Raw genomic sequence first — 23,744 nt, 5'->3', positions numbered from 1 at the left:
TATCAGCGAGAAGAGAACAAAGACTCCTCACTCCAGAAAGACACGTGGGCTGCCAGTGGAAGCAGCGGTTTGTAGTGTAGAATTATAAGTGAGGCTGAAGCCAAGGACTACTGGGACTGTTTTGGGGACTTCAAGCTGAAACATTAAACCCTCTTCCTGCACCTATACAAAAGCACTAACTTAGGCACAACAGTCCTATAAAGAAAAGACCACAATGTTGTACCCTTTGCATCTTCTCTAAGTATCTGTAATTCAGGGAATTAAGGCAATATTTTTAACTCTGATGCTCTGATAAATCAAACCACCAGACATGTCTAACATGAATGGATTTCCACCCCTCCGCTTCGGAGAATGGGCCACAGGAGATGAAGAAGAAAGCACCCTGCACAGCCCATGGCTTCAGATGAATACACAACTGCAATTCATTCAAGCTGTTTGGCCAACATCAGAAACCATGAGATCCAAGCCTGATTAGTTATTACAGAGAGAAGAACCCTTGAATTGAGTTATAGCCTTTTTGTTAGCTACCATGTAATTTTATTTTTAACACATGCTACACAGTTTGCAGTGTTTGTTGTAATTAATTCTTTACTGCTGGTTCTTCTGCTGAACAAACTAATTACATCTACTGCATTCTAAACCTGAACCATCAGTTTAAAGCTATTTATATAAAATGTATTTTGCCAAATGGATGCATGAGAGCCCAAACCTATTAGGAGTAAAGTTTCACTGAATGAAATCCAACTCTATAAGCCACAATGTAGAATAAAAAATTCTTACGCTGATTTGAGTCAAAGGGCAGCAGATTGTTTGGCATTCACAGCAGGTCAGTAGTGAAAGGTTACAAAACAGAGTCAAGGTGTAATTTCACAATTGGTGCGAGTCAATTTAAGCTTATACATCTGCCAAAACAGATCCTCTCACTCCCATCATCCATGCAGAGCTTCCATCCTTTCAATTTGCTGGCATTCACATGCACGTGAAAACCCAGTGAGCTGTGCAAGAATTTGATACACGGAGTTATTGGCTGGATTTTCAGCCAGGTAAGTACGAAACAGCTTGCTGGAAGGCACTAGGATTGCTGGTGTTGACTGTGTAGCAGGAGATGAAGACAGAACTTCTTCCCCTTTTGGCATCAGCATAGAACTTGGATCACATTAGGCTGTGTATTTATGACAGTCTTCAGGGAGTATTTACCCAGGATAAATTTTCTACCTCCAAGCACAGGAACAATCACAGGAGAACATAGCTGGAAACATCAGGAAAGAAACATAGACATTTTCTTTACCCTAAATTCTAATTTGTCCTTCATGTGACTAGAGGGCTCAATATATTCAACTCTTAATCCCTACCCTCTTCATTTTTATGTAGTTACAGTTATCTCCAAAAATATAACCACAAGGGCATATGCAGTCAGGACAGTATTAAAAAAATTAAATCTGATCATGATGAAGTCAAGGAAGGGGAAGACTAGGGAAGTAACTAGAAACACATGCAATACCACTGAGCACCACTTACAAGAACTCATAGTTACAAGACTGGTAGTAAAATTTGATGGTAGGACTTTATTGTTTGTTTTAAAAGATAAACTCGCTAAACAAAGGCATTCTGAATGTCACGTATTGCTTTTATTGCCACAAGGATTAGAATCTACAAGCTCAGATTGTATTTTCCAAGTTGCCATAAAACGTGAGGCAAAAAGACTTCCTGTGTGCAAAGAGTAGCTGAGCATGACTGCAGCCCTCAGGTCTCCATCCAATCCCAACACATCCAACAAAAATGAACTATAAACTACCACAGTCTACTGCTCTCTATGTTTGCATGGTAACAAAAAAAAAGAAAAGCCAGAGAACTGACCTCAATTTAGCAATTTACCAAAGCACCACTCCCAGACAACTCCATTAGCCCAAGAATTGCCAGTATTTATACACAGACCACATGAGATCAAGACTTCCCAATAACAGACACACAAGAACAAAACCAAAAGGGAGCAATAATCAAATTAAATAAGGACTGACACAAGTAGGAACTAAGATCAAAAAATGCAGCTGAATGGAACAAGCTGGGTTACGGTGCAAAGTCAGGGGAAGGGTTGTGATCCTCTCTCCTTCCCACTCCTACAGCTACTAGAACCTCTGGACAGGGCATTTCTCTTTAGGTTTTTGTAAGGGTAGAGACAAGGACACAAATGCAATCACAAGACTCTGAATGACCCTACTAACATATTAGGTTTTGGGTTTTAATTTTGAAACTTTAGATGATCTAAGTTTTAAAACCCTAAACTCCAATGGCAAATAGTCTGAGATTTGAATAAACAATAATCCCAATTCCTTCCAAGTTACCTTAAAGATCCCAGTAAATTTACATTCAAAATACAGTAGCCCAAAGAGATTTTCAAAAAAATATATATAGGCTGGTTTTGACTGTCCTGTTGTGGCTTTAAGAACAAATGTCTGGCTAACAGGGCCAGTGCTATCTAAGCCATGCTGTGCTTCTCAAGCCACTTTACATTTCATTAGGCAGTATCAACTGAACTTCTAGCAGGAAAGAAAAACACCAGTGAGACCCTTTAGTGCAGAACACGCACATACTCACTGCAGTCCTTCTAGATGCATACAAACACTTGACATATAGGAAATTTACTGACACTATGGTCAGATTTTACCATTTCTATGGAGAACTAGTAAGAATAAAACTACAGAGATGCCTTATTGGCAAGCCATTGAAAAGGCACAGCAGACCATTTTATTCTTCTTGTTCAGAGTCCTTCTATCATTTTTACTACTAATGTATTCCAGAAACAAGACATAGTGAGCTGCATGTAATTATCTTACTCAATTTCCATACAACAGACATTTCTTTTATTGCATAAACCCACATATTCCCATATTCTCCTTTAAAAATGGAGACAGTGAGTGGTTTAAGTAATTACAGCTGTCATGGAGGGTTTGACAAATAACTTTTCTGCTCAATGTATGCTTTAGGCCACTGGGAAAGCTGTCAAATAATGACATCAGAATCTACATTAACGCTGGCAAAATGCAACTGTGCTGCCTTTCACATTTAGCTCAGGTGGTTTATAGCCCTTCTTTTTCCTATACTGTGGTCAAGAACATGAGTGGAATGAACAAATGGGTTGTAACTCAGATAAAATGGGGAGAGATAATGAATGTTCAATGAAAGCATGAAAGAAAACGAAAAGAAAAAGTATGAAAGCATATCCTTCATTTGATAATGAAGAAGCTTGCTCATTCTTCATCATCAATGAGCTTTGTAAACCTGCTCACATTCTAAAAGTCCAATTAAGCTGTAAGGGAGGAAGAAAAAGGAATGAGACACTCTTTCAATATCTAAGTTATTAGTTATTACTACACTGCATTTCTTGCACATCTCTCACATACAAGAACATGAGATGGGCAACAGCATCACACACTGCAGGGAGTTACCTTCCTGCTATTCCATGCCAAAGCTCCCCAGACTATCCCATCATCAATTTGATATTATAGGTGATCTTAATTCCAGAAACAAGTAGAAACCCACCACTGCTTTACCACCTGCTGAAGTTATATGCTCAGTTCTGAGAGTAACCTTGAGCATTGATCTTGGTTTAAAAAGTCTCATGTGGGTTTTCATCATCTGGAAGACAGCAGTGCCCAGAAGCAGCCAAGGCTCTGACATGACTAGAGAATCCACCTTCCAGTGAAAAGTTTATTCGCTGAAGAAAGTGACTGATGAGGAACTTAATACAGTATTTCTTTTAGGTGGAAAAATTAAGTTGAAATACAAAGTGCAGCAAACCTGACCTGGTTTTGCTGCTGTGGTGACTGTTTAGTGAGAGGTTAAGAATGGTACCTAGAAGCTATTACAGCTTGAGCACCAGGGTTAGTATTAGTCAAATCAGAATCCATACAAGGTCCAAAAAAATGTGATCTTCCCATTGATTTAACATCTGGAAATGTACATTACAGCTGATATCACCCACTAACAACCTCAAAATCCACACAGAGCACCCAACTGGACTTGATCAGACTTTTGATCTGTAACACCCTGTTCCTGCTGACCCACTTTGCTGGTTCACCTGCATTCAGAGCAGCTTCCAGGCGAGGCCAGGGGCTCTGTCAGGGCTTGGGGCAGTGAGATCCTGGTTTCTGGGCAGGGTAGTTACATTAATGAGGGATGTGATTCATTCCCACCTCCTAAGCATCCATGTGGTTACACTGACATGCAGTTACTTTTATTGCTACAAGAATGGCAATGAGCTGTATCAGTATATGATTCACACCAGAGAGGTGTCTACTCAGGCACATGAGGAGAAAGGTTTGCACATCGTTGTTTCATCTTCACTTCTGTAACTGAATTAGTAATTTGGGAGCAATTCCAGTCATTTTTATGAAACACAGACATGCAGCACCTCGTGTGCTTGGAGTCTGTGGCACAGCATGTAGGAAGGTTCTTGGGAGTCTACAGTATGGGTGTTGTTTAAAGTGTTTACTGTAAGTGTTTATAACACCTAACACACAAGCACATCATATCATTTTTGTGGCTAGTCCCATACAAAAGAATTTTAAGTCTCCTCCCATGAACAAAATTGTGCCCAGAGTTATTAAAAACAAGTCACAGAACAGACCATGCTAAAAAAAAAAAAAAAAGCATAAGATGAAGTTATTCACAGCAGCCTTCAAAAGAGAGAATTTAAACATAATGTGTGTCCTCACACACACTCAATAAGCTTTACTTTTTACAACTTAAGAACAGTTCTAGCTTTTTTCTGAGGTTCATTGTGATGATAAATGCACAAAAGTGTATGGCGTGCACTGCTGCTTATTAGCATTTAATGCTTCTTGAACAACTACAATGCAAATATTCATCACAATAGATGGGAACCTTGGTGGGAACAAGAATTCCCACAAATTGTTTAAGAGTACAGTAAATGAATAGTGTTATAAACAAAAAGCCCAAACCCCTCACAAATGTGTATGCTGCATTGGCTTACAGATTAGTCCACTACACATGCATTGTGCAACTGCACTTGTACAAAAGAAACAAAAAACACCCCAAAAATTTATATCCCAACAAGAAGTGGTTTCTATGTATTCAAGATTATTTGCTGTGTTCAAGACAAGCAAACCAGTGCTGTCTCAAGGTTTGCTTGAGTTTTCATGAGTGTTTCTTTTGTTAGTGACAGATTTCTGCATAAGTAGGATGGGACAGGACAGAGTATGAAGTCAAGACAATTTTAAAGAAGGTTCCATTTTGAATTACTTAAATGACAGCGTAACCAGCAGACTTGCAAACAAACATGGTAACTTGAAAAAAGTGACGTTAGAAGCTTACTTCTAAGCTTTCAAGCTACAAATCAAGACAAAAAAGTCTAGATTTCAAAGCTTCAAACAGATGGCATGCTGACACCTTTTAAAGTTAGACTTCACTTATACAGCTGCACAATCAAAATAAATTAACTCTGATCTACATCATGTATTAAGAAGATTTCTACATCTGCACAAACTCTCATTCCCCAACTCTCAGTTCTCTAGTTAGTACAGTAATATGCAATCACAGATGTGTTTTCACTTGTGATCAAGGTACTTACAGTCAAAGTATACTTTATTTAGTCTATTCTTATGAATACATTTAATGAACAGAGAGGACAAAAGCCCTAATGCTCACTATACCGTGTAAAGTAATTAACCATCTTTAATATCCTTAAATCCATGCTATACAGGAGAAAAAAAGAGAAAAGGCTATGATTATATTCATGGTATCTTTCATATCTTCTTATGGCTGTTTGAAATTACAATAATAGAAGCATAAGAGCTTATAGAGCTTATTAAAAAGTTTCTTTAGCATACACACACCTGACAGCCCTTCTTGGAAAGTTGGTTTCCCGTGTCAGCAGGAAAGATGAGAGATTGTGAGGGTGCACACGTATGTGTATATACACACCTTCACATACAGATGTACCAGAGCAAGAATAAGACTAGCTAAAACCACAGCAGCGAGCAGCAATACTGAGAAAAACCTCTCAACACTCTTTAAAACAGTTCCTCATACGGGAAACATTTTATAGCAAAGATGATAAAGAAAAAAACCTCTACAAATGGGAGAGATCTCATCAGACAGGCAAAGGAAGAACCCTGCCACAGCTCCACCATCCTGCCTCGAGAGCCGAGGAGAGGAAGGGCGGAGAGCGAAGGGAGGAGGCGAAACCAGCTTCAATTTAACGAAGAGACAGCAAATTGGTCACATCAGACTCAGTCCTGAGCGAGGGGCTGGTAGGGCAGCCAGGACGCCCAGAGCCTCCGAGAGCCCCCGCTCCCACTCCCCGCTGCCTCCCCTCACGCCCGGTCCCTCACCAGCCTGGGTGGTGTCGCTGAGATCGTGGTTGGCGGCGCTGGCCCGCGGATAGTCCCGGAGTTTCCTGCCGCTCAAACTGAGGGTCCCGCTGATCGCCGCTTCTTCCAGGGCTCGGTCCAAGGAGCGGCTCCAGGAGCCAGGAGCCGAGGGACCAGGCGGAGCGGGACAAGCCGCGGGCATCGCGGCAGAGCCGCCCTCCGGCGCCGCCATTTCCCCGCCACAGCCCGGCCAGACAGCGCATGCCAGAGCGCGCGGCAGGGGCGCATGCGCGGCCACCGCCCGGCGGCCCCGGGACCGCGCGGGCAACGCGCCCGTCCGAGCCGAGCCGGGCCGGGCCGGGCCAGCCGCTCCTTGAGGCCGCATCTTCCCGCCCGCCTCGGCTCAGCCGGCGTGCAAGGGGATCGCCGCCCCAGACACGCCTGGACACCTGCTGGAACTGTTAAAGATTATAGTTTTCCCGCCAACGTGGGATGTCACAGGATGATTTCTGGGTGAGCATCGCTCACAGCTGCTGGGTGTCGGGTCCGTTCCAGCGGCAAAACGAGGGCAGAGCGCACAGATCTCCGCTAAATGGGAAATGTAACAACTGCTTCACGACTTTTAACTTAAGGATTGATTACATTAGAAGGCCACACCCTTTGCTACATCTTAATAAATGCCATTTTGCCCTGCTGCTTCCACTGAACGCACCTGATACTGAAGCCAACACACGTGAACTGATCATGAAGAGCAAAAGCTGTCAATAATCAAGTAGCAAGACAATCGCAATATTTAACACCTTATCAAATCTATTTACAGGCAGTATTTTGTCCTGCACTGACAATTACTAGCAGCATTTCCAGTGCTTTGTGCCTCCTGCTGGCACAGCACTCCCAGACACCCACGAAGCTGCTCGGGCTGTTCGTGCAGCACAAGGTGTTGATGACAGCGATTCTCGCTATCAAGACATGTCACAGCAGCAATCGCTGCTCGCTGCTGACACATCTGGGACTGTCACCACACCAAATCACTGAATTAGGAAGTGCTAGTGAAACATTAATTAGTAGGTGACACATTCAAATGCAAGTGAGCCTCTACAGCGCCACTCCAAGAAGTGCTCCCTTGTCAGAGTATTAAGGTGGGCAAGGAGTGTGAACCCTCTTTTAAGTTAGGTTGTTTTCTGCTGTGTTCTTCAGAATATTTAATAAGAATTTGATCAGTAAGAACCCCTTGCAGGCTATCAGAAAATTCACATAACCAGTATATTGCCCAGGTGGTTATAACAGGAACAAGACAATATAAAACCTGTAACTTTTTATTAAAAAAAAAAAATTAACAGCTTCAGAATAGATCAAATGTAATAACTTCTCCAAAAAATACCAAAAGGTACAGTGTATAAGCATCTTCTCATTAAATACAAACTAGCACTTTTGATGCACTGCATCAATGTTTTGCATCTAGGCTGATGCAAAAGAATTTTTTTGTTGCATCCTGGCACATGAAAAACGTATATACTGAAACAGGATGACTGACTACTCTTTACCTACCCAAATTCTAACAGTGGGACGTTTATTAAAAAAAAAATTCCTACTAGTAATTGAGAAAGTAACCTTAACACCATTACATTTAGTTTGCCTCTGCTAAGGTATACTTTTCAACATTAAAAATAAGGGTTTAGCATCAGAGGGCACTCTGACTTCAAAATGATACCAAAAAAAAAAAGCCCTTTCTGCTGTCAAGTGCTCTTCAAGGTGGAAGTTGCCAGTATATACTAGTTAACTTGGAATTTGAGATAAAAATGCAAGGAAACCAACTCTGTCAAATATAAATTCTTCAAGAATGTGAAAAGGAGTTAAACCTGCTTCAAACACCCTAAACATTCCTGGATGCAGCAAGCCAGCCCCTCTTGCACCTGACTGCACCTAACCCTCCTCACCAAAAAGTAGTGCCAAGATCATCAATGCCTGGTCTGGAAGCAATTCTGAAGAGGTGCCTCAGTTTTAGGGATTATATAAATACAGATTGAGGACGCCCCAGTTGTTACTGTCCTGCAGATTCTGATGCACGAAGTTATGCTTAAAGCAGGTGGCTACACGTTCCTGCCTAATGCCTTACACGTACTGGCAAAGTGAGGGCTTTCCTCCAGAAACGTACCTCAGTTTCAGACAATTTCCAGATGTCTGACCACTTGGGATCAGCTTCACATCTTACCTCTCTTTGGTATAAACAAACAAGTGCCACAAGATTGCTTGCCTCTAGCTATTTTTAAGAGTTAAAGAAAACCCTCTGGGGCAAGGCATTGCAGGATGAGAATCCTGTATCTGGGAGGGCAAGAAACTCCACCACACTGCTGACTTCCTTGTGAAGGAAGGCTGTATTTTTTCCTATCAAATTATTCAAAAACATGAAGTTAATGCATTAAGTTTGTGAAAAACCTTCCAAAAAGAAATAAAAATCAGAAGTTTAAGAAGAAAAGGAGATGGATAAACTCCATTTACAGAGGAGGATGATGAAGTTGAGCTATTTGGAATACAAAGGACTCTCACTGCCTCTGCAGTATTCCTCCAATACGGTATATGATCTGGACCACTTTTAAGGATAAGAGTAGAATAGTCTCCATCCCAGTTACAAATTTTGGGTCTCAGCTAACAGCTTTATTTGTGAATGTGAGGATGCAAAACAGTTTTCAAGAAAGGAAAAAAATGGAACTTTAAAAGCACAAAGAAGTACAGAACCAATGCTCCCATGAAAAATGCCGCTACATTGCTACCAAAGTATCCACAGACTGAGGCTCTGTGCTAAACTGGTCTCTGAAAGAGAGCTCAAAGGCAGTCCCTAAAAAACCCTAAAATGGGGTTCATAATTAAACACTTAAACAATCTTTACCATAAGAGAGGGGTCAAAGAACTCAGCTGGGCAACAGAATCTTTTCCAACCAGGTGATGGTGCCACTATGTTGGATCAGTTCCTCTCCACTTTTTCTCCCTCAGGGCATTAAGTCTTTTACCATTCCAAGTAAAAGTAATAAAGAGAGATAGGTCTGCCACCATCTTAGCAAGATGTCTGGAGAATTCTAGTGACATATGCTGTATTCTTCTGCCCACTTCTGTTTCAGGGGCTTAGGTAGGTGGGCTCAGTGCCCAAGTCCATCTGCCAGGTTAGCCCACTGTTACAAAACGGCTTCCTTTGTTCTGAGACAGTGCTGTCCTCTGCTCCTTCAGGATCCCAAATCGCTCATTCAACGTCATCCCTGTCTGAAAAATAAAGTAATTTAACCAAAATTTTAAAGGTGTTGGGTTAATTTAATCAAAGTAATGGAGACAGAACAGTTTTTTCTTCAGTCTGTATCATCACTTGACTCTTTAGTTGCCTCGCTTGGATATTTTGTCACTTTCCACACCATTTAAAAATCAGATTGGACTACACATCAAGAGCTTGCATTTTCAGAATTAATTAAGAACACATGGTATGTAATGTCCATACTCAAAGCCTACTCAAAATATTGTAAGTTAAACTGAGGACAAACAGACTGAGAAATGGAAATTCCAGTATACATTTCCCCACATAGATTCTTTGCAACTTCAACAAATACAACATTTTCACCATTTTAATGCGGGTTGCTTTTCAGTTCACTCAGCTAAGGCAGCAAGCTGGAGTCTAATCCAGAAGTTCAATCAATTTTACACTAAAGTAGCAGACTTTCTGACATAGTTCTTATTCCTGGAAGGAACAAATGCAGATCAATGCCGTGACTCCATGCAGATTTCTACAGCTGGCACTAAGGAGCTGATTACAAGAACAGCATCTAACTCTGTCACTCTGTAAGAATTCCTTCAATGACAGCATTAGGATTGCTGCACCAAATCACCTGTCTTCATGAAACTTGTGAAAAATTGCTCATCTTTCAAGCCCTTACATGTTCACATTTAATTTTTTTTTCCTAGATGGACAGCAAAAGTTGCCTTATAAATTTGGCTGCCAGGGTTCCAGGCAGGTCACACAGCTGAAAGCAGCTCATCCCTGAATTATTCACAGTTGCTGATGCAAGCACAGCAGGAACACCAGAAGCCCTTTAGAAATATTCAACATTTAAAATCCCATTTAAATCATGTAGGCATGCAAGGCATAAACTAGAAGAACAGGAACAGTGAGTTTAGCTACTTGCTTGAAGTTACACAGCAAGTTAGCGGAAAGACTGGAAGTGGAAACAAGAAGTAGTCACTAGTTCTCTCTTTCTGTCACTTGGGAGTCTAGGAGCAGAGCGCCTCACTGGCTTTTATTGGTCTTGAAACTGCTTCCACAGTTATGAGAGGAAAATTGAATTTACCTGTTTTCCGACACTATTTATATCAAACTGCAATGGAACCCCTTTTGGAATCTTCTTCTCCTCAGATTGGTCCCTCTTCATCAGAAACGGTGGCACAGGACTACGAGTTAATCGTAATTTCTGGGAACTGTGAAAGAAGAATGTTACAAAGGACACGAACATGTGTTTTATGCAAGAAAGCCTTAATGCTGATAGAGGTACAAATTTTTCATCAAACCATTTGACCAGGCTGGCTGAAAAGCCAGGAGGGCACAAATTCAAGAAGGTAAGTCAGGCAGAACTAAAAAAGGGACCAGTTGTTATTGTTATCACAGAGTCCCAGCAGGAAACCATCTTATTTTTTATCTGCAATTCTATTGACAAACACGTAATTTGTGGTTAATTAATCCTATAAATACAAAAAATAAAAATCGGTACAGTCTTCCTTACTGATAAAATGATACCAAGGAAATGCTAATCAAGACATTTTTAAAATACACCACTATAAACAACAGTACCATCAACTTCCCAAAAACAAATACAGCAATGCTCTCTTTAAGCACAAGTCCAGCAGTATTTTTATGAATCAAGGAGTAACTGTTACCCTCACTCATCCAGTAGTGCTCATTCATTTCCACACAGAGGTGGAAAACAGCTGTGACATGGCCTGATTTGGAAGGGACAAAGTGAAAATCTACCAGCCCACCACTCTACCCCTCTATATAACACATCAAGCTCCTAACTGGGAGCTGACATGTGAGATCCAGCTGTGATATTATTCAAACACTGCTCAGAAACACTCAGAAAGGGGCCAGACTTAAAGGCCTTCACAAGAAGCTATGACTTTGAGGTCACCTGAAATACTACCTGCAAGGAATTTACTAAATGGTTCAAAGCAGCAATTTCATTTATGTTCAGAACATTTCAGAACTTAATTGAAAACTCACACTGGGCTTATGATTGCTCCTGGGTTGTCAATAGACACAGTCAGGATCCCACCACTTGTGGTAGAAGTTCGCCATCTAGTTTGAAAACACAAAAATCACTTACAAAAATTGTGCAGAGATTTCAGTCAGGGTGTCGTTAAAGGTACGTTCAAAATATTGGCCAGCAAAAAATGTACAAGCTTTTGGAATGTTGGCTAGTACAAAATCACATGCTATTGACACTTGGCTATTGATTCTTGTACCTTTTACACCACCTACACCTAGTCAGGAGAACACTAAATCACAGGCTGTTGAGGTACACCAGAACTACAGCCCTGACCCAAGAGTTTACTTTAGTAAAACATTCAGTTTCCTTGAATCAGATGGGGCCAAAATGGCCCACACAGTAAGAGGTGACAGGCTGCACTCTGTGGCACCTGCTGCTTTCCTCAGGCTTTTGTATTCCCAAGAAACACCCTGCAAAGAGCCCAGCAACACAGAATAGTATGGGAAGAGTATACAGAGGAAGAGCCAAGTGGCCTCATTGGGCTCTGCCTTCTTCATTTCTAAACTGTTTCACAGGCTGATATGCATATTAAATAAAAGGCAAATTACAACAAGAGCTCAGGATACCATTGACATTTGAATTTTTCTTCTAGTCTATGCAGTATTCATGAGTACTAGAGATCAGCATGATCCTCTTATCATCTTCCCCCTCATTCCTACGAATGTCTTATGCAAACCAACTCCTCCTGGTTAAATTAGAAGATAATTTAGGAAATAACTGAGAATAGGGGGAGGATCACTGTCACTCTAGTTGATGTGCCTAGAAGGGAAAAAAATCCACCCCCCTTCTATTATCATATCCGGGAAGTCTGAGCTAAAATGAGAATCTTACGTGCTAATAGCTGAAGATTTCCAAATTAGATACTTACTGACGAGTTCTCTTTGCTGTCTGATTATCAAGATCTGTTGACTGCACTTGGGCCTGCACCTGAAAACACATCAGTACAGACACCAGATTTGAATATTGTTTCAATTCCTCTTGTAGCAGCTGGAAATACAGAAGTTCAAAACCAGAAGTTTAAAGCTGTACACTCTGCACAAACAGGGTTGGACTTTCGGAGGAACTTCAAAGATAAGAGTCCTATTAATTTCATAAGACCTTGAAAAGAAATTACTTTAGGAACACAAAATGATTTAAACAAAACTGCCAATAGAGCAATGGCAACATTTTGGAGGACTATGTCAGCCTAAGATAGATCAAAATGTTACTACACTAGGAAGAAAAGTCTGTCTAGTTCCTGATCCTGTCTGTAATTTTGCAAGCCATCTGGAAGGAAGATAACAGCTACTTACAGTCACAACGATGGCAGATGTAGAATGAGGGCACAAATATAAACCAAACCCACCACTTTTCATTCACTGTGCACTCTCATCTCTCCATCCTACTAAAAATAACTAAAAAATCCTTAAGTAACTAAAATAATTAAAATAAATAACCCCAAAATAACTAAAAAATCAAACCAAACCATAATCAGATTCTAAAATGTGTTTCTGCTTTATTATTCACCTGAAGGTGAACTTCTAAAAAGCTGGACAGAGCTTTCTAACATTAACTTTTAAAAGGAAAAATTAATACCTTGCAACTACCCTCAAACACTGGCAAGTTCCATGCCCCTCAGAATTGCTCAATTAAATTACACTGGAATGTGAAGCAAGACTCAATGGATTACAGTAACTAAAGAGAACCAGTGCACTTCCCTAGAAGAACCTGTGGCTATTTCCCAGTGCACCTGAAGTTTCTACTCAGATCTGATATTTGAAGTTGATTCAATAATATCAGTGTTATAGGTTAGCTTAGACTCTATAGCCCAACTGCCTTGTTCTTTTCAAAATTTGTATTTACCTTCAGGCCCCTTCTAAACAGGAAAGTCGCTTGACGAGTATCTTTCTGCTGATTTAGTTTGTTTCCAATCCTGACAAATGTAGATGGCATGTTATTCCTGTAATATTTATTTAAAAATATAGTTATAAAAGGTTCCACAGGGAACACCTTAGAGACACTACTATGGAAGTCAAAAAAGTGCCCAAAACATCCATAAGGACATCTTTAGTGCTGCCTCTTTGAGGCTGAATACTTCAGCTGGGATACGCTCCTCATCCACTATGAATGAAATATATTACTCATAAATGGAGAAATCACTGCTGGTACATAGAAGCCTAATGTGCAAACATCACAGGACAATGTGGTCATTAATTCTGATTTTTACTTTGCTCAGTATCCTCCAGCACTTTAAACATTGTTGGTTAGATTAAAAAAAAAATAAAATCAGTATGTATAAAGAAAGTTTGTTTACAATTTTCACAATATAGTCACAGAGTGAAACCCTCTATCATGGAGACCATTTCGGTTGCAGTTTATAACACACGTTAATTCCAGCACAAATAAAACATGCAATGGCTTCCCTGAAGCTGCAGATGGCACCAGCTTCCACAAAGGCATTTAGGAAGTTCACTAAACCATGGCTAACACTTCTGAGCTATCAAAATCCACAGCGGCCACTTCCATACAGAATAACGAAACACAGAACGGTTTGGGCTGGAAGGAACCTTAGAGAACCTCTAGATTCAACCTCCCTGTCATGGGCACCTTCCACAAGACTAGGTTGCTCAAATATAAGCTGCCTGTGATTTAACTGAAGGCAGAACAGCAGGTGTTCAAAAATAGAAGTACTTCCTGAGTGCTCTACATCATGACAAACATCTGGCTTTGTATGGAGACCATGTTTGGCACATTCTTGGCTTCCAAATTTGTACAACTTTCACACACAAGGTCTTGACCATATTGCTACTCCAGTACCTACTGCCTTCTCTTAACCTCGGTCCTGTCTAACAAGATTCTCTATGGGAAGTTGCCAAGTAGTGTTCAGAAAGCAGGCTTGGTAATTTACCTCCTGTTTAGCAGGGTAGGCCTCCTGAGGGCAGGAGCTTGTTTTCTCTGCATTTCAGATTGCCTCTGCAGGTTTGTTTTCCTTTTCAAGACTGGGTAATTCCGCTGTGCATTCTTAAAAAACAATAAACATGTTCAGCATAATGTATGCTATACACACACCAACATTTTTATTTCAGTTTCCATTTACAAACTGTGATTAGAATACACTTGGCTTTGCCTGCCTTTCACAATCTAGTGTAATTTGAGAACACCTACAATTTCATGAATTCTATATTCCCCACATCCTCAGGAGAAAACAAAAAGCAACATACCTTAGCAGTTATTTTTTCATTACCATATCTCCTTAAACTGACAAAAATCCATGCTGCACGTCTTAAAATTAGTCTTTGTCAGAAATCCAATCCCCATTCTACAATACTGAATGAGATGAAGCAGGCAACAATGCACTAGAGCAGTGCAGAGAAGGGAGCCTATTGATGGAATTTAGAATTCTGCAAAAACTTGCATTTTGTAACAGCACATGCTTAGCACCTGCAGGTTGGCTGAATTATTGGTGTGTAAGAAAACCAATTTTCCTTGTAAAAATACAGTAACTCCCTCCACACTCGCACAGAATATAGTTCTGTACTCCAACTCTCATGACTTGCAACCCAATTAAGTGTTAGAAACTATTTTCACACCTAATCATTACCCAGCCCACTCAAAACAAACAAGAACTCAGCTAACACATTCCAAATTTGATAAAAGCTTACACCATTTGTCTCCATTTTATATTCAGTAGCACTGTTCTGAAGCACTCGTGTTTCATTTTTTTAACCTCTTCTGACACAAATCACCAGGGTTGCATTAATTAATTACCTTCTCACTCAGTGGCTGTCTGTTTAGAGGACTGATTCCTTTATGTGAACCCACAGCTTTCTTGGCTGCCAGGCCAGTTATGACTCCATAAGAACGCTTCTTCCCTGCTATCTTCTTTCTGCGCCCCAAACGATTCTTGCCATAACCTGCAACAAGCACAGAAAGCTCAGCAATTCTTCCTGAAGGGAAAAGATTCATGCTTTAAGATGCCTTGTAGGCAGCACAAGTTATTTGGCTGCACACTTCAAGCCTTAGAGCAGAGGCCACCACTACACTTGAAGACAATTTGGACACTCAGTTGTTCGGCAGGTCTGGCCCAAGCCCCAGCACAGCAACGATCATCTTCTCATACAGAGCACAGTTTTACTGTAGTTCATTGCATTAATTTCTACTGAAAATTTCTTATTTGACATGTCTGAAGGGAGAACTTAAGAGTCTTCTAGCACAGAAAAATACCAAAATTCTCTGAAATGGAACTTCATCAAGTACTGAACAATAAAACCAAACCAGCATCCCTCAGCTTCCTACCCATTCAGCAAACTCCAAATTACGAGTTTAATTTAAAAGGAAAAATAACCAAAACAGCTTCAAAGATTATTTATTTAAATCAGTGGTTCCCAAGACATGACTTAGAAGGAAAGAATATAGTAATTGTCCCACAAAAGCACATTAAACAGCACATGAATTGTATCACATTTGAAGTGTTTTTAATTAGAAGTCTGCATGGCAGTGCAGCCAAACTGAGGACTGAAAGCAGTTTTTGAATATAAAAGGCTTGTAAGTCTGAGGTCTGTAGTATCTCCAGTTACCAGGGTTTGATGAACCCAGTCTGGAGTCATTTAGCTTCATGTTGCAAACACAGGCCATGTTCCAATTATGTTCCCAAGCATCCTCATCTCTAGAACCTCAGACTGAAAAACAAATTTCAGACTGAGGAGTCAGCTCTCCAGCAGCAGACACATTCAGTTTTAACATATTTGACTTAACAGCATTGATAATAAATCTGTGCTTTCTCACAAGACATGAGCCATGACATGAGCTAAGCCACTGGTCAGAATCCAGCTCAGATCAATTTGCCATGGAGAAGCGCTGTGTACACACATTTCGTGGCTGGTTAGCAAATGCTCTTCTTTTCCAAGAGAAAAGCTGAGACACAGGGTTGCTTAGGCTGAAAGGGACTTCACAAGTTTTATAAACCAACCTCTGCTCAAATAAATGAAAACCTCAGAGTTAGCTCAGGCTGCACAGGGCTTTGTGCAGTTGCATTCTGTGTATCACCAAGGACAACTTTTATTTAAATGAACAATGCTCATCTCTCTGCTTTTAACCCCAAAAGCTGAAGAGAATCCCAGCTCAAGTTCCTTGCTTCTTTCCAGAAAATTTGGCAGCCACTTCTAAAACCACAAGGAACTGAACACTGTGGATCCATTTGTGGTTTCTGCAGTTGCCCACAGAGGCTTCGCTACTTATCAGAGTAACTTCAATAGCAACAGAGTAGCAATAAATCTACAGCTAAGCTACTAATAACTAACTAGAATGCTCACGACAACTATTTAATGACAACAGCTTCTGCTTAAAAACAATAAAAGAGATTTGTTTTCAATGGGAGAAAATGTGCCAAGCTACATAGGAGGGAGCAGTTGAAACTATTCACAATGTTTCAAGGTGTCATGAATCTGGCAATTTTGCAAAGAAATTGCTTGCCTTTTCCTAGAAGACAGGCAGAGAAGCTGGTAAAGTTCAAATAGAGAAAAGAACTGCCTAAGACAGTAGTATTTAGAGTTTCAAGTTTACAGATCAAGCTTCTCCTAAAATTCTAAATCCTAACACTTGTTTCTTTTGTGGTCTTTTGATGATAAACAATTGCACTTGACAACTGCAGTTATAAACAGAGCCTACATGTTTGATAATCTACAACTTAAATTCACTTACTCTTCACAAACAAAAATACCCTCACACCTGGGCTGAGAGATGTAAATTTTTCTCCGGCCCTGTCACCAATTTATTAGAGATGTACAAGTAAGTGTGGGCCTGCACAGAAACCAAAACTCCTCTGAGCTCTGAGTAACACAACATTCCACTGATCCCTCAAGACATTTGTGTCTAAGACACAAAGGAGGAGCTGCTGCTACAACAAACACTAAGCAAGACAAAGATAACACAGGGATCATTGTGAGTACACCAGACAGATGTGTCTTTGTTTTAAAGGAATGCTACTAAACAAGAAATTGCATGTATTAACCTAAACACCGAATTAGCTCATGGTGGCAAGCTTTCTTATCAGACAGTATTTTTCCACATTTTGATCATCCTGTACTAAATAGATACTTTTCAAAACCAATTCCAAGCAAAACCAGTCTGCACTTCAAGCAGGAGCTCTTCATGTACTGAACTAAAGCCTGGGAATAATTTTCAAACTTCTCCTGTTTATCAAAAAACCCATGAATTACTCAGGGGAACCTACAGCAAAGCTGTCATTGTGCACTTTTCCTCTCCTCACTCTCTGCCTATATGACTTTTTCCCATTTTTGTATTCCACTGTTAAAACACTGGCTTCCCCTTTTTGTATTCCACTGCAAGAACACTGGCTTAAGAAGGCTGACACAGTACTTCCTTTGCATCTCAAGCTCTTACAAGAAAAGCCAACTCACACTGTGCACTATCCATTTAAATATTCCTGAGCCAGGATCCCAGTCTATAGTAACAGATAATTTGGGGAGCCCTATAAAGAGAATTCTACCCAGCAAATATGAATATGCTTTTCTTTTGCATGAAGCTCTGAGCTCTGGCAAGGCCTCCACATCTCCCAGTACAAAGGCTTTGGCATAAGCACTTGTTCTGTCCATCTCCGAGAAGGGGCAAGGTATCATCACAATTTCCAAAATTAAATTCAATTTGAAGAATCAGAAAGCAAGCCAATTCTTCCTTGAGTCAAAGACAGTCCTTCAAGCATCTAAGCTCGCTGGTGGCCAAACATGTCAATTACTTTCTCACACTGAATCAGAAACAAAATCAAGTATAAATAGATTAAAAATATCCTGAATTACAATCAAAAGACACTATTTGAAAGACAAGTGAGCTGTCAATCCACACATTTCATTATTCTTTCAGCTCGAGAAAGATAATGTGGAATCTGTGTTCTGTTTGGTACACACACCTTTCTGCTGTTGCATTCCCCACTTGGAGCCTTGTGAACTGAACTGTTGAGCTCGATTCTGCTGAAGCCCTCTTTTTATTTTGGGAGAATATTGCTTTCTTTCTTCTTTCTTGTTCAGCTTGATTATATCATCTACAAAAAGAAAAAAGAAAAACTGACAAAATGTATAAAATTTGACATACTAAATAAAACCCCTGAACAGTCTGGAGTCACAGGACACAGACCAGTCAATCCTGCAAAGTCAGCACATACAAGCTAAGGTTCCAGAAACATTAGCACTATAAACATCCAGTCCCTGTAACATCTCACAGAAGTTACTTTATACTACAATGCCCCAGCAGAAGGAAGCAGTTGCATACCTCCAGAAAGTGTGAGACACATGTAAGACCATGGCATTCAGCCCAGCACTAAATTTTACTTCGAATGACTCAATTAGTTTTTGTACACGGTTAAAGAAAATTAATTCCAATCTCATGCCCAGACCTTGCAGAGATCAGATAAAATATCAATTCCAGCCTTAGTTCTTTCATCCCAAGCTACTTAAGAAACATCACACAGACACAACTCAAGCCATCAGTTATCTTCAGATGTTCACCAGGACTGAAATGATAGGGAAAAAGGCAAGCAAGACATCTCTCCCCAGGAATCTACAATCCAAAGCAATCACCTTATCTGTTGTCCAAGGAAACAATCCCACACAAGTTATCAATCAGTTCAAAAATATGTGTAAGAAACAAGCTGATGAAAAGCAAACAGCAGGTCTGTCCAGTGCAAATTATGCTACACCAGCTTGACTGTCTTCATTGACCTGGTAGCCAGCTCAGGAGAGAAGAGTAAAAGCAAGAGGTGTGGCAGCTTTTATCTGGCTGCCAGCTTGTTTACAAGAACACCTTAAAGGAAACTGCCAAACTGTGTTTACTGCATCTTTATCATGAGAGCACAACTGATAAAAAAAGTCATGTTTCAATAGGGAGCCTCCCCAAATAGCTGGACAGTCTTTTTTCAGTCAAGGAAAGATGGAAATGGGATTACTGTGTTTGTGGCTGAGTTCAAATGGACTCATAAGGGGTAGAACAGAGAAAACGGTGTAAAAAACATAAACAACAAAAATCCCAACACTATTATCCAATGGTTTGCATGCTGTCAAAAGAAAGCTAAGGGAACATGAATTCACTTTGCTGCGAAAATCTACCAGGACAAGAATACTGATACAGGTCACTCAGGGATTGATATCTACACAACCTTCTTGACCAAAGGGGTCCCTGGAACAAGGATTCCAAACGATCCTTTTATACACAAAGAAAATCAAAGCCACTTCAAACATGGATTCATGCTTCACAGTTCATCTGCTTCATCTTAAATGAAATTTTTTCAAGTTTCTGCACACAAGGTTATAACTTTTTAAACAAAAGGACTTCAGTTTCAGCTATTCTCTTATTTGGGTAAATGAAGGACATTTGGGACTTCATGCTTTTGTTAGAGGAGCCACACTGAAGCAGTCTCCTATCTTGCATGAGATTAGCTAGAACAGCAAAATTTTCTGGGAACAGTATCAAACTGGAAGCTCAACTGCACACAACACAACCAAAACATGTTTAATCTTTATCACTATATGAGAATTTACTCAACATCATGATCTCAATCTTAGGACTTCCTAGTTTAGGGTCATGTCAGTTTCTTTGACATCTCACTAGATGTGGGACTGCATCTTCTCTTTGGCTATACCTGACACAGAGCTTTCACTTGGGGACAGCAGCTGGGGTGACAATATTCTCACACACCCAAAAAAGCATCCACTTCACAACACCACTTGAAAACAACATCCTCATGACACTGCAACTGTCCTTTGCAGTCTACTACTAGCTAATGGCCAGGACATGTAGCAATGACTGACTGAAAGGTTAACTCAGTCAGGAAACAATAGAATACGTGAAAATACAACAAGCCAGGATCAATACCTCTATTAGCAATCCTGAAAACAAAGATTGTGTGCAATGGGTAAAAACAGATTTAGTTTTCTATGAATGCTGTAGCATTACTCTGTATTCAGACAAATTCTAAACATCATCTCACAAGTTATCTCCACTGCCCAAAGAACTCCACTGAATTATTTACAGAGGGAAAAACTGTACATATCCTCTTATTTTACACTGGCCCAAAGGGACCAAGTCCACCATTATTAATTTCAGTTTACACTGTGAATCTGTTTTTTGAAGAAAGTCTCCTGATAGCACCAATCTATCATACTCTGGTAGTATCACAAAGCAGTATTGAGAGTGTACAAAACCAATTAATTTTTTTTTCCTAATAAAAGTAAACTGGAAGATGCAGCCCACGAACACACCAAACTGCCCCTGACTGTTAAAGGGTCTCAGTACACAGCACCAGAACAGAACTTCTCTGAGATACCTCACTGAAGTATCTACAGTGTGGATGTCAGTTTCTCGGACACGCTGGAGAGACACAGCTCTGCAGGTCTGTAACGAGTCTGTGCAACTTCCTAACACACACACCCCGCAATAGGAGGGCAGGGGACAACGGGGCAGATTGTCACAGCAAACTACTGTAGAGGTGACGTCATGCTCGGCGTGCAAAGAGGTTACACGGGAGACTTGCCACTGCTGACTTCCAAACCTGAGAAGAATAAAAAGGCCAGGCCAGCTGAGAGACCACCAAACCTCACCCGTCCCTGTAGTTGCGAGCGCCAGGCGAGGCTCTGGGACGCCCCCCGAGGCCGCCCAGCCTAAGGCCCGAGTACCGAGGGCCTCACCGAGCCAAAAGCAGGCAGTGTCCCGCTCTCTGGCCTGCTCACACCACCAAGCGACACAAAGGGGTCCCGGCTCTTCCCCGCCAAGGATCGCGACCCCGGATCCCCGCTGCTCCCGGCAGCACGCCCGGCACTCGCCCCCGTGCCCAGCCCCCGGCGCCAGCGTCGCCCCTCCTGCGCTCTCGCTGTGGGAGGGTCCCGTCCTTTCCCTTCCCACCCCCCCGCCCTCGTTGGTTTCGCCCGCGCCGGTGCCCGGCATAGCCCCGTTGGTTCGTTCCGCCCCTCCCCGTCCCCGGCACTTGATTCAGCCCGAGTCCCCCGCCCTGTCGCCTACAGCGGCCGCCCCGGCCCCGCTCCTCACCCAGGGACATGTCGATCTTCTCCACGCTCTCACCGCCGCCGTGCCGGGCCCCCGCCGCGGCCGAGGAGCCCGGGAGCGGTGCCGCAGCCCCGAACGTGTTCATGGCCGCCACCCTGAGACCGGACCGCCCCCAACAGGGCCCGCGCATGCGCAGAAGCTCCGCCCATCCCAGAGCACAGCCCCCCGCGCTGGGGAGCAGCGCAGCGCCCCTCTGGCACCGCGCCTCCTGGCGGCCGGGAGGAGCAGGTACAGTGGCCGGGGGGCGATGGCGGGGGGCGATGGCCGGGGGGCGATACCGGGGGCGATGGTAGGGACGCGGGTCCCGCTGGGTGCTGGCGGCCGCTTCTAGAAGCGGCTTCTGCAGGGACAGTGTCCTTGGGAGGAGTGAGTGGCACTCCGGCCTGGGCCCGGGGAGTGGCGCGGGAAGCCGGGAAGCGGAGCTGCCGGCAGGGTGCAGGGGACAGCGCAGTTGTGCCGTAGGACACGGAGTCCTGGGCTGGCTGCAAACCTGTGGGTGCTGAGAGGGGTCACGGAGGTGGCTGGAAGCATGGAGCACCTCTCTACGAAGACAGGCTGAAAGGTTTGGGGGTTTTCAGCCTGGAGAAGAGAAGGCTCCGGGAGATCTCATTACGGACTTTAAGTACTTGAAGGGGCCTCTAGGAAAGATGAGAACAGGTTTTTCTGCAGGGTTTGTTGCAGTAGGACAAGGGGTGATGGGTTTAACCCGAAAGATGGTCGATTTAGACTGGATATAAAGAAGAATTTTTTTTTTTACAATGAGAGTGTTAGAACAGTGGCACGGATTGGGCAGGGAGGTGGTGGATGCCCTGCCTCTGGAAACACTCAGGGTCAGGTTGGATGAGGCTCTGAGCAGCCTGATGTAGTTGAAAATGTCCCTGCTCATGTAGGAAGGGTCAGACCACATGACCTCTAAATGCCCCCTCTAATCCAACCATTCTGTGTACAGAAGGGTGTTCAGCTGAGAAGTTGACTGTGAGATGCCTTTGCCTGTGACCCCCATGCAATGGAGAGAATAATCTGTTCTGTGAACAACAAAACCAATGCAGGGTGGTTTTGAGCAGGATTGTTTTCAAATGTCAAACAGCAGAGTTCAAACTAAGTTCTTATTTCAAAACACCACATAAAGCTTAAAATTACTACTTAAACCCAGAACAGTGTGTCCATAGTTTGTTGTCTTTGGTTTCTTTTCAGAGTTGTTATCTTTGCTAGTTTTTGGTCAGAATCATGTGATTGAGAAATTCAGAAGAAAAATTTTTTTTTAACAAGGAATCTAGCAAAGCCTTTCCCTGCTCCCTGTATATTTGCATTCCTTGGAGCTGTGGTATTGGTGGTCAGCAGTACACATGTGCTGCTGCTAAACAAGTTACATGCAAAAGGGCTTTTTTATGCAACAGTACTTCCTACATTAGACACTCTATTACAATTAAAGAATAGTTATTATCTCTGGAATCTCTACATCTTGCTCGTGGTTGGTTGAAATTGGTCACTGAGTTCCTGAGACATAAAAGGAAGGAGCAGATGGACTGACAGGGTGATCCCAGAGGACGAACTTCTGCAGAAGCTAGGCAGTAAATGCTGAAAGGAAAACCCACATCTATTTCTCCTGCTCACAACGGTCACCTGGCATTACTGTCCACACCTCCCCGAGTTTTCTCTGGGAGCTGTGCTGAGGCTGCCGTCCTAAAGGTGGCATGACCAAAGGACAGCTTGTTTTAGGGTCTGCCTGCTTGCCTCCAGAGGGGGAGCTCCATACCGACACTGCAGGGACTGTATTGCAAATGCCCTTGGGTAGGGAGAATTATTTCCATACATGACCTTGCACACACCTCCTTCCAGCAGGAACACTCCCACATTTCTTTCATTGCCCACATATTCCATATGTGCATTTGGTAAAATAAACACTCTGTGGTGAGGGCAGTATCCCGAGTACCTGACACACAACGAGCTCCAGGGCCTGTAATCCCTGTCACTGCTCTGTGCTGGGAGCTACCTGCAGGAAATACTGTGCAGGACTTATGAATGGGAGATCTTTCCAGGAGTGTAACTGTGAAAGGCAAGA

The 23,744-nt window shown here is 42.1% G+C and overlaps 3 protein-coding genes across 18 annotated transcripts in view; 1 reads left to right on the top strand and 2 right to left on the bottom strand.

Moving 5' to 3' along the window:
- Positions 1–6,597, bottom strand: part of LRCH3 (leucine rich repeats and calponin homology domain containing 3) — a 61,044-nt gene extending 54,447 nt beyond the window's left edge. For all 16 annotated transcript variants that reach the window (XM_059855555.1, XM_059855568.1, XM_059855552.1 and 13 more), the window contains exon 1: positions 6,354–6,597. In XM_059855555.1, the coding sequence (XP_059711538.1) occupies positions 6,354–6,564 (211 nt within the window). In that variant the 5' untranslated portion in view covers positions 6,565–6,597. The remainder of the gene's footprint in view (positions 1–6,353) is intronic.
- A 1,035-nt stretch (positions 6,598–7,632) lies between these two features.
- Positions 7,633–21,824, bottom strand: FYTTD1 (forty-two-three domain containing 1). The gene is made up of 9 exons (XM_059855551.1): positions 21,665–21,824; positions 18,537–18,668; positions 15,380–15,525; positions 14,520–14,632; positions 13,475–13,571; positions 12,501–12,559; positions 11,587–11,661; positions 10,661–10,787; positions 7,633–9,587 (listed from the first exon to the last, which is right to left on the bottom strand). Exons 1-9 carry the CDS (start codon positions 21,810–21,812, stop codon positions 9,492–9,494), a joined length of 993 nt encoding a protein of 330 aa, XP_059711534.1. The 5' UTR covers positions 21,813–21,824; the 3' UTR covers positions 7,633–9,491.
- Positions 21,783–23,744, top strand: part of RUBCN (rubicon autophagy regulator) — a 29,581-nt gene continuing 27,619 nt past the window's right edge. The window contains exon 1 of the mRNA XM_059855545.1: positions 21,783–21,910. The gene's annotated coding sequence lies outside the window, so the exon portion shown is untranslated. The remainder of the gene's footprint in view (positions 21,911–23,744) is intronic.

Source organism: Haemorhous mexicanus, chromosome 10 (assembly GCF_027477595.1).
Source record: "Haemorhous mexicanus isolate bHaeMex1 chromosome 10, bHaeMex1.pri, whole genome shotgun sequence".
Classification (NCBI taxonomy): Eukaryota; Metazoa; Chordata; class Aves; order Passeriformes; family Fringillidae; genus Haemorhous; species Haemorhous mexicanus.
Note: the sequence above shows the minus strand (reverse complement) of the source record. Positions and strands in the feature narration are given on the sequence as shown.

Coding starts and splice junctions, on each gene's coding strand:
- FYTTD1 (XM_059855551.1), bottom strand. CDS start 21,812: ATGCGCGGGCCCTGTTGGGGGCGGTCCGGTCTCAGGGTGGCGGCCATG. Junction 14,633..15,379: donor GACAGCCACTGAGTGAGAAG/GTAATTAATTAA, acceptor TTGTTTTTTAAG/AATGCACAGCGGAATTACCC. Junction 13,572..14,519: donor CCTACCCTGCTAAACAGGAG/GTAAATTACCAA, acceptor TAAATATTACAG/GAATAACATGCCATCTACAT.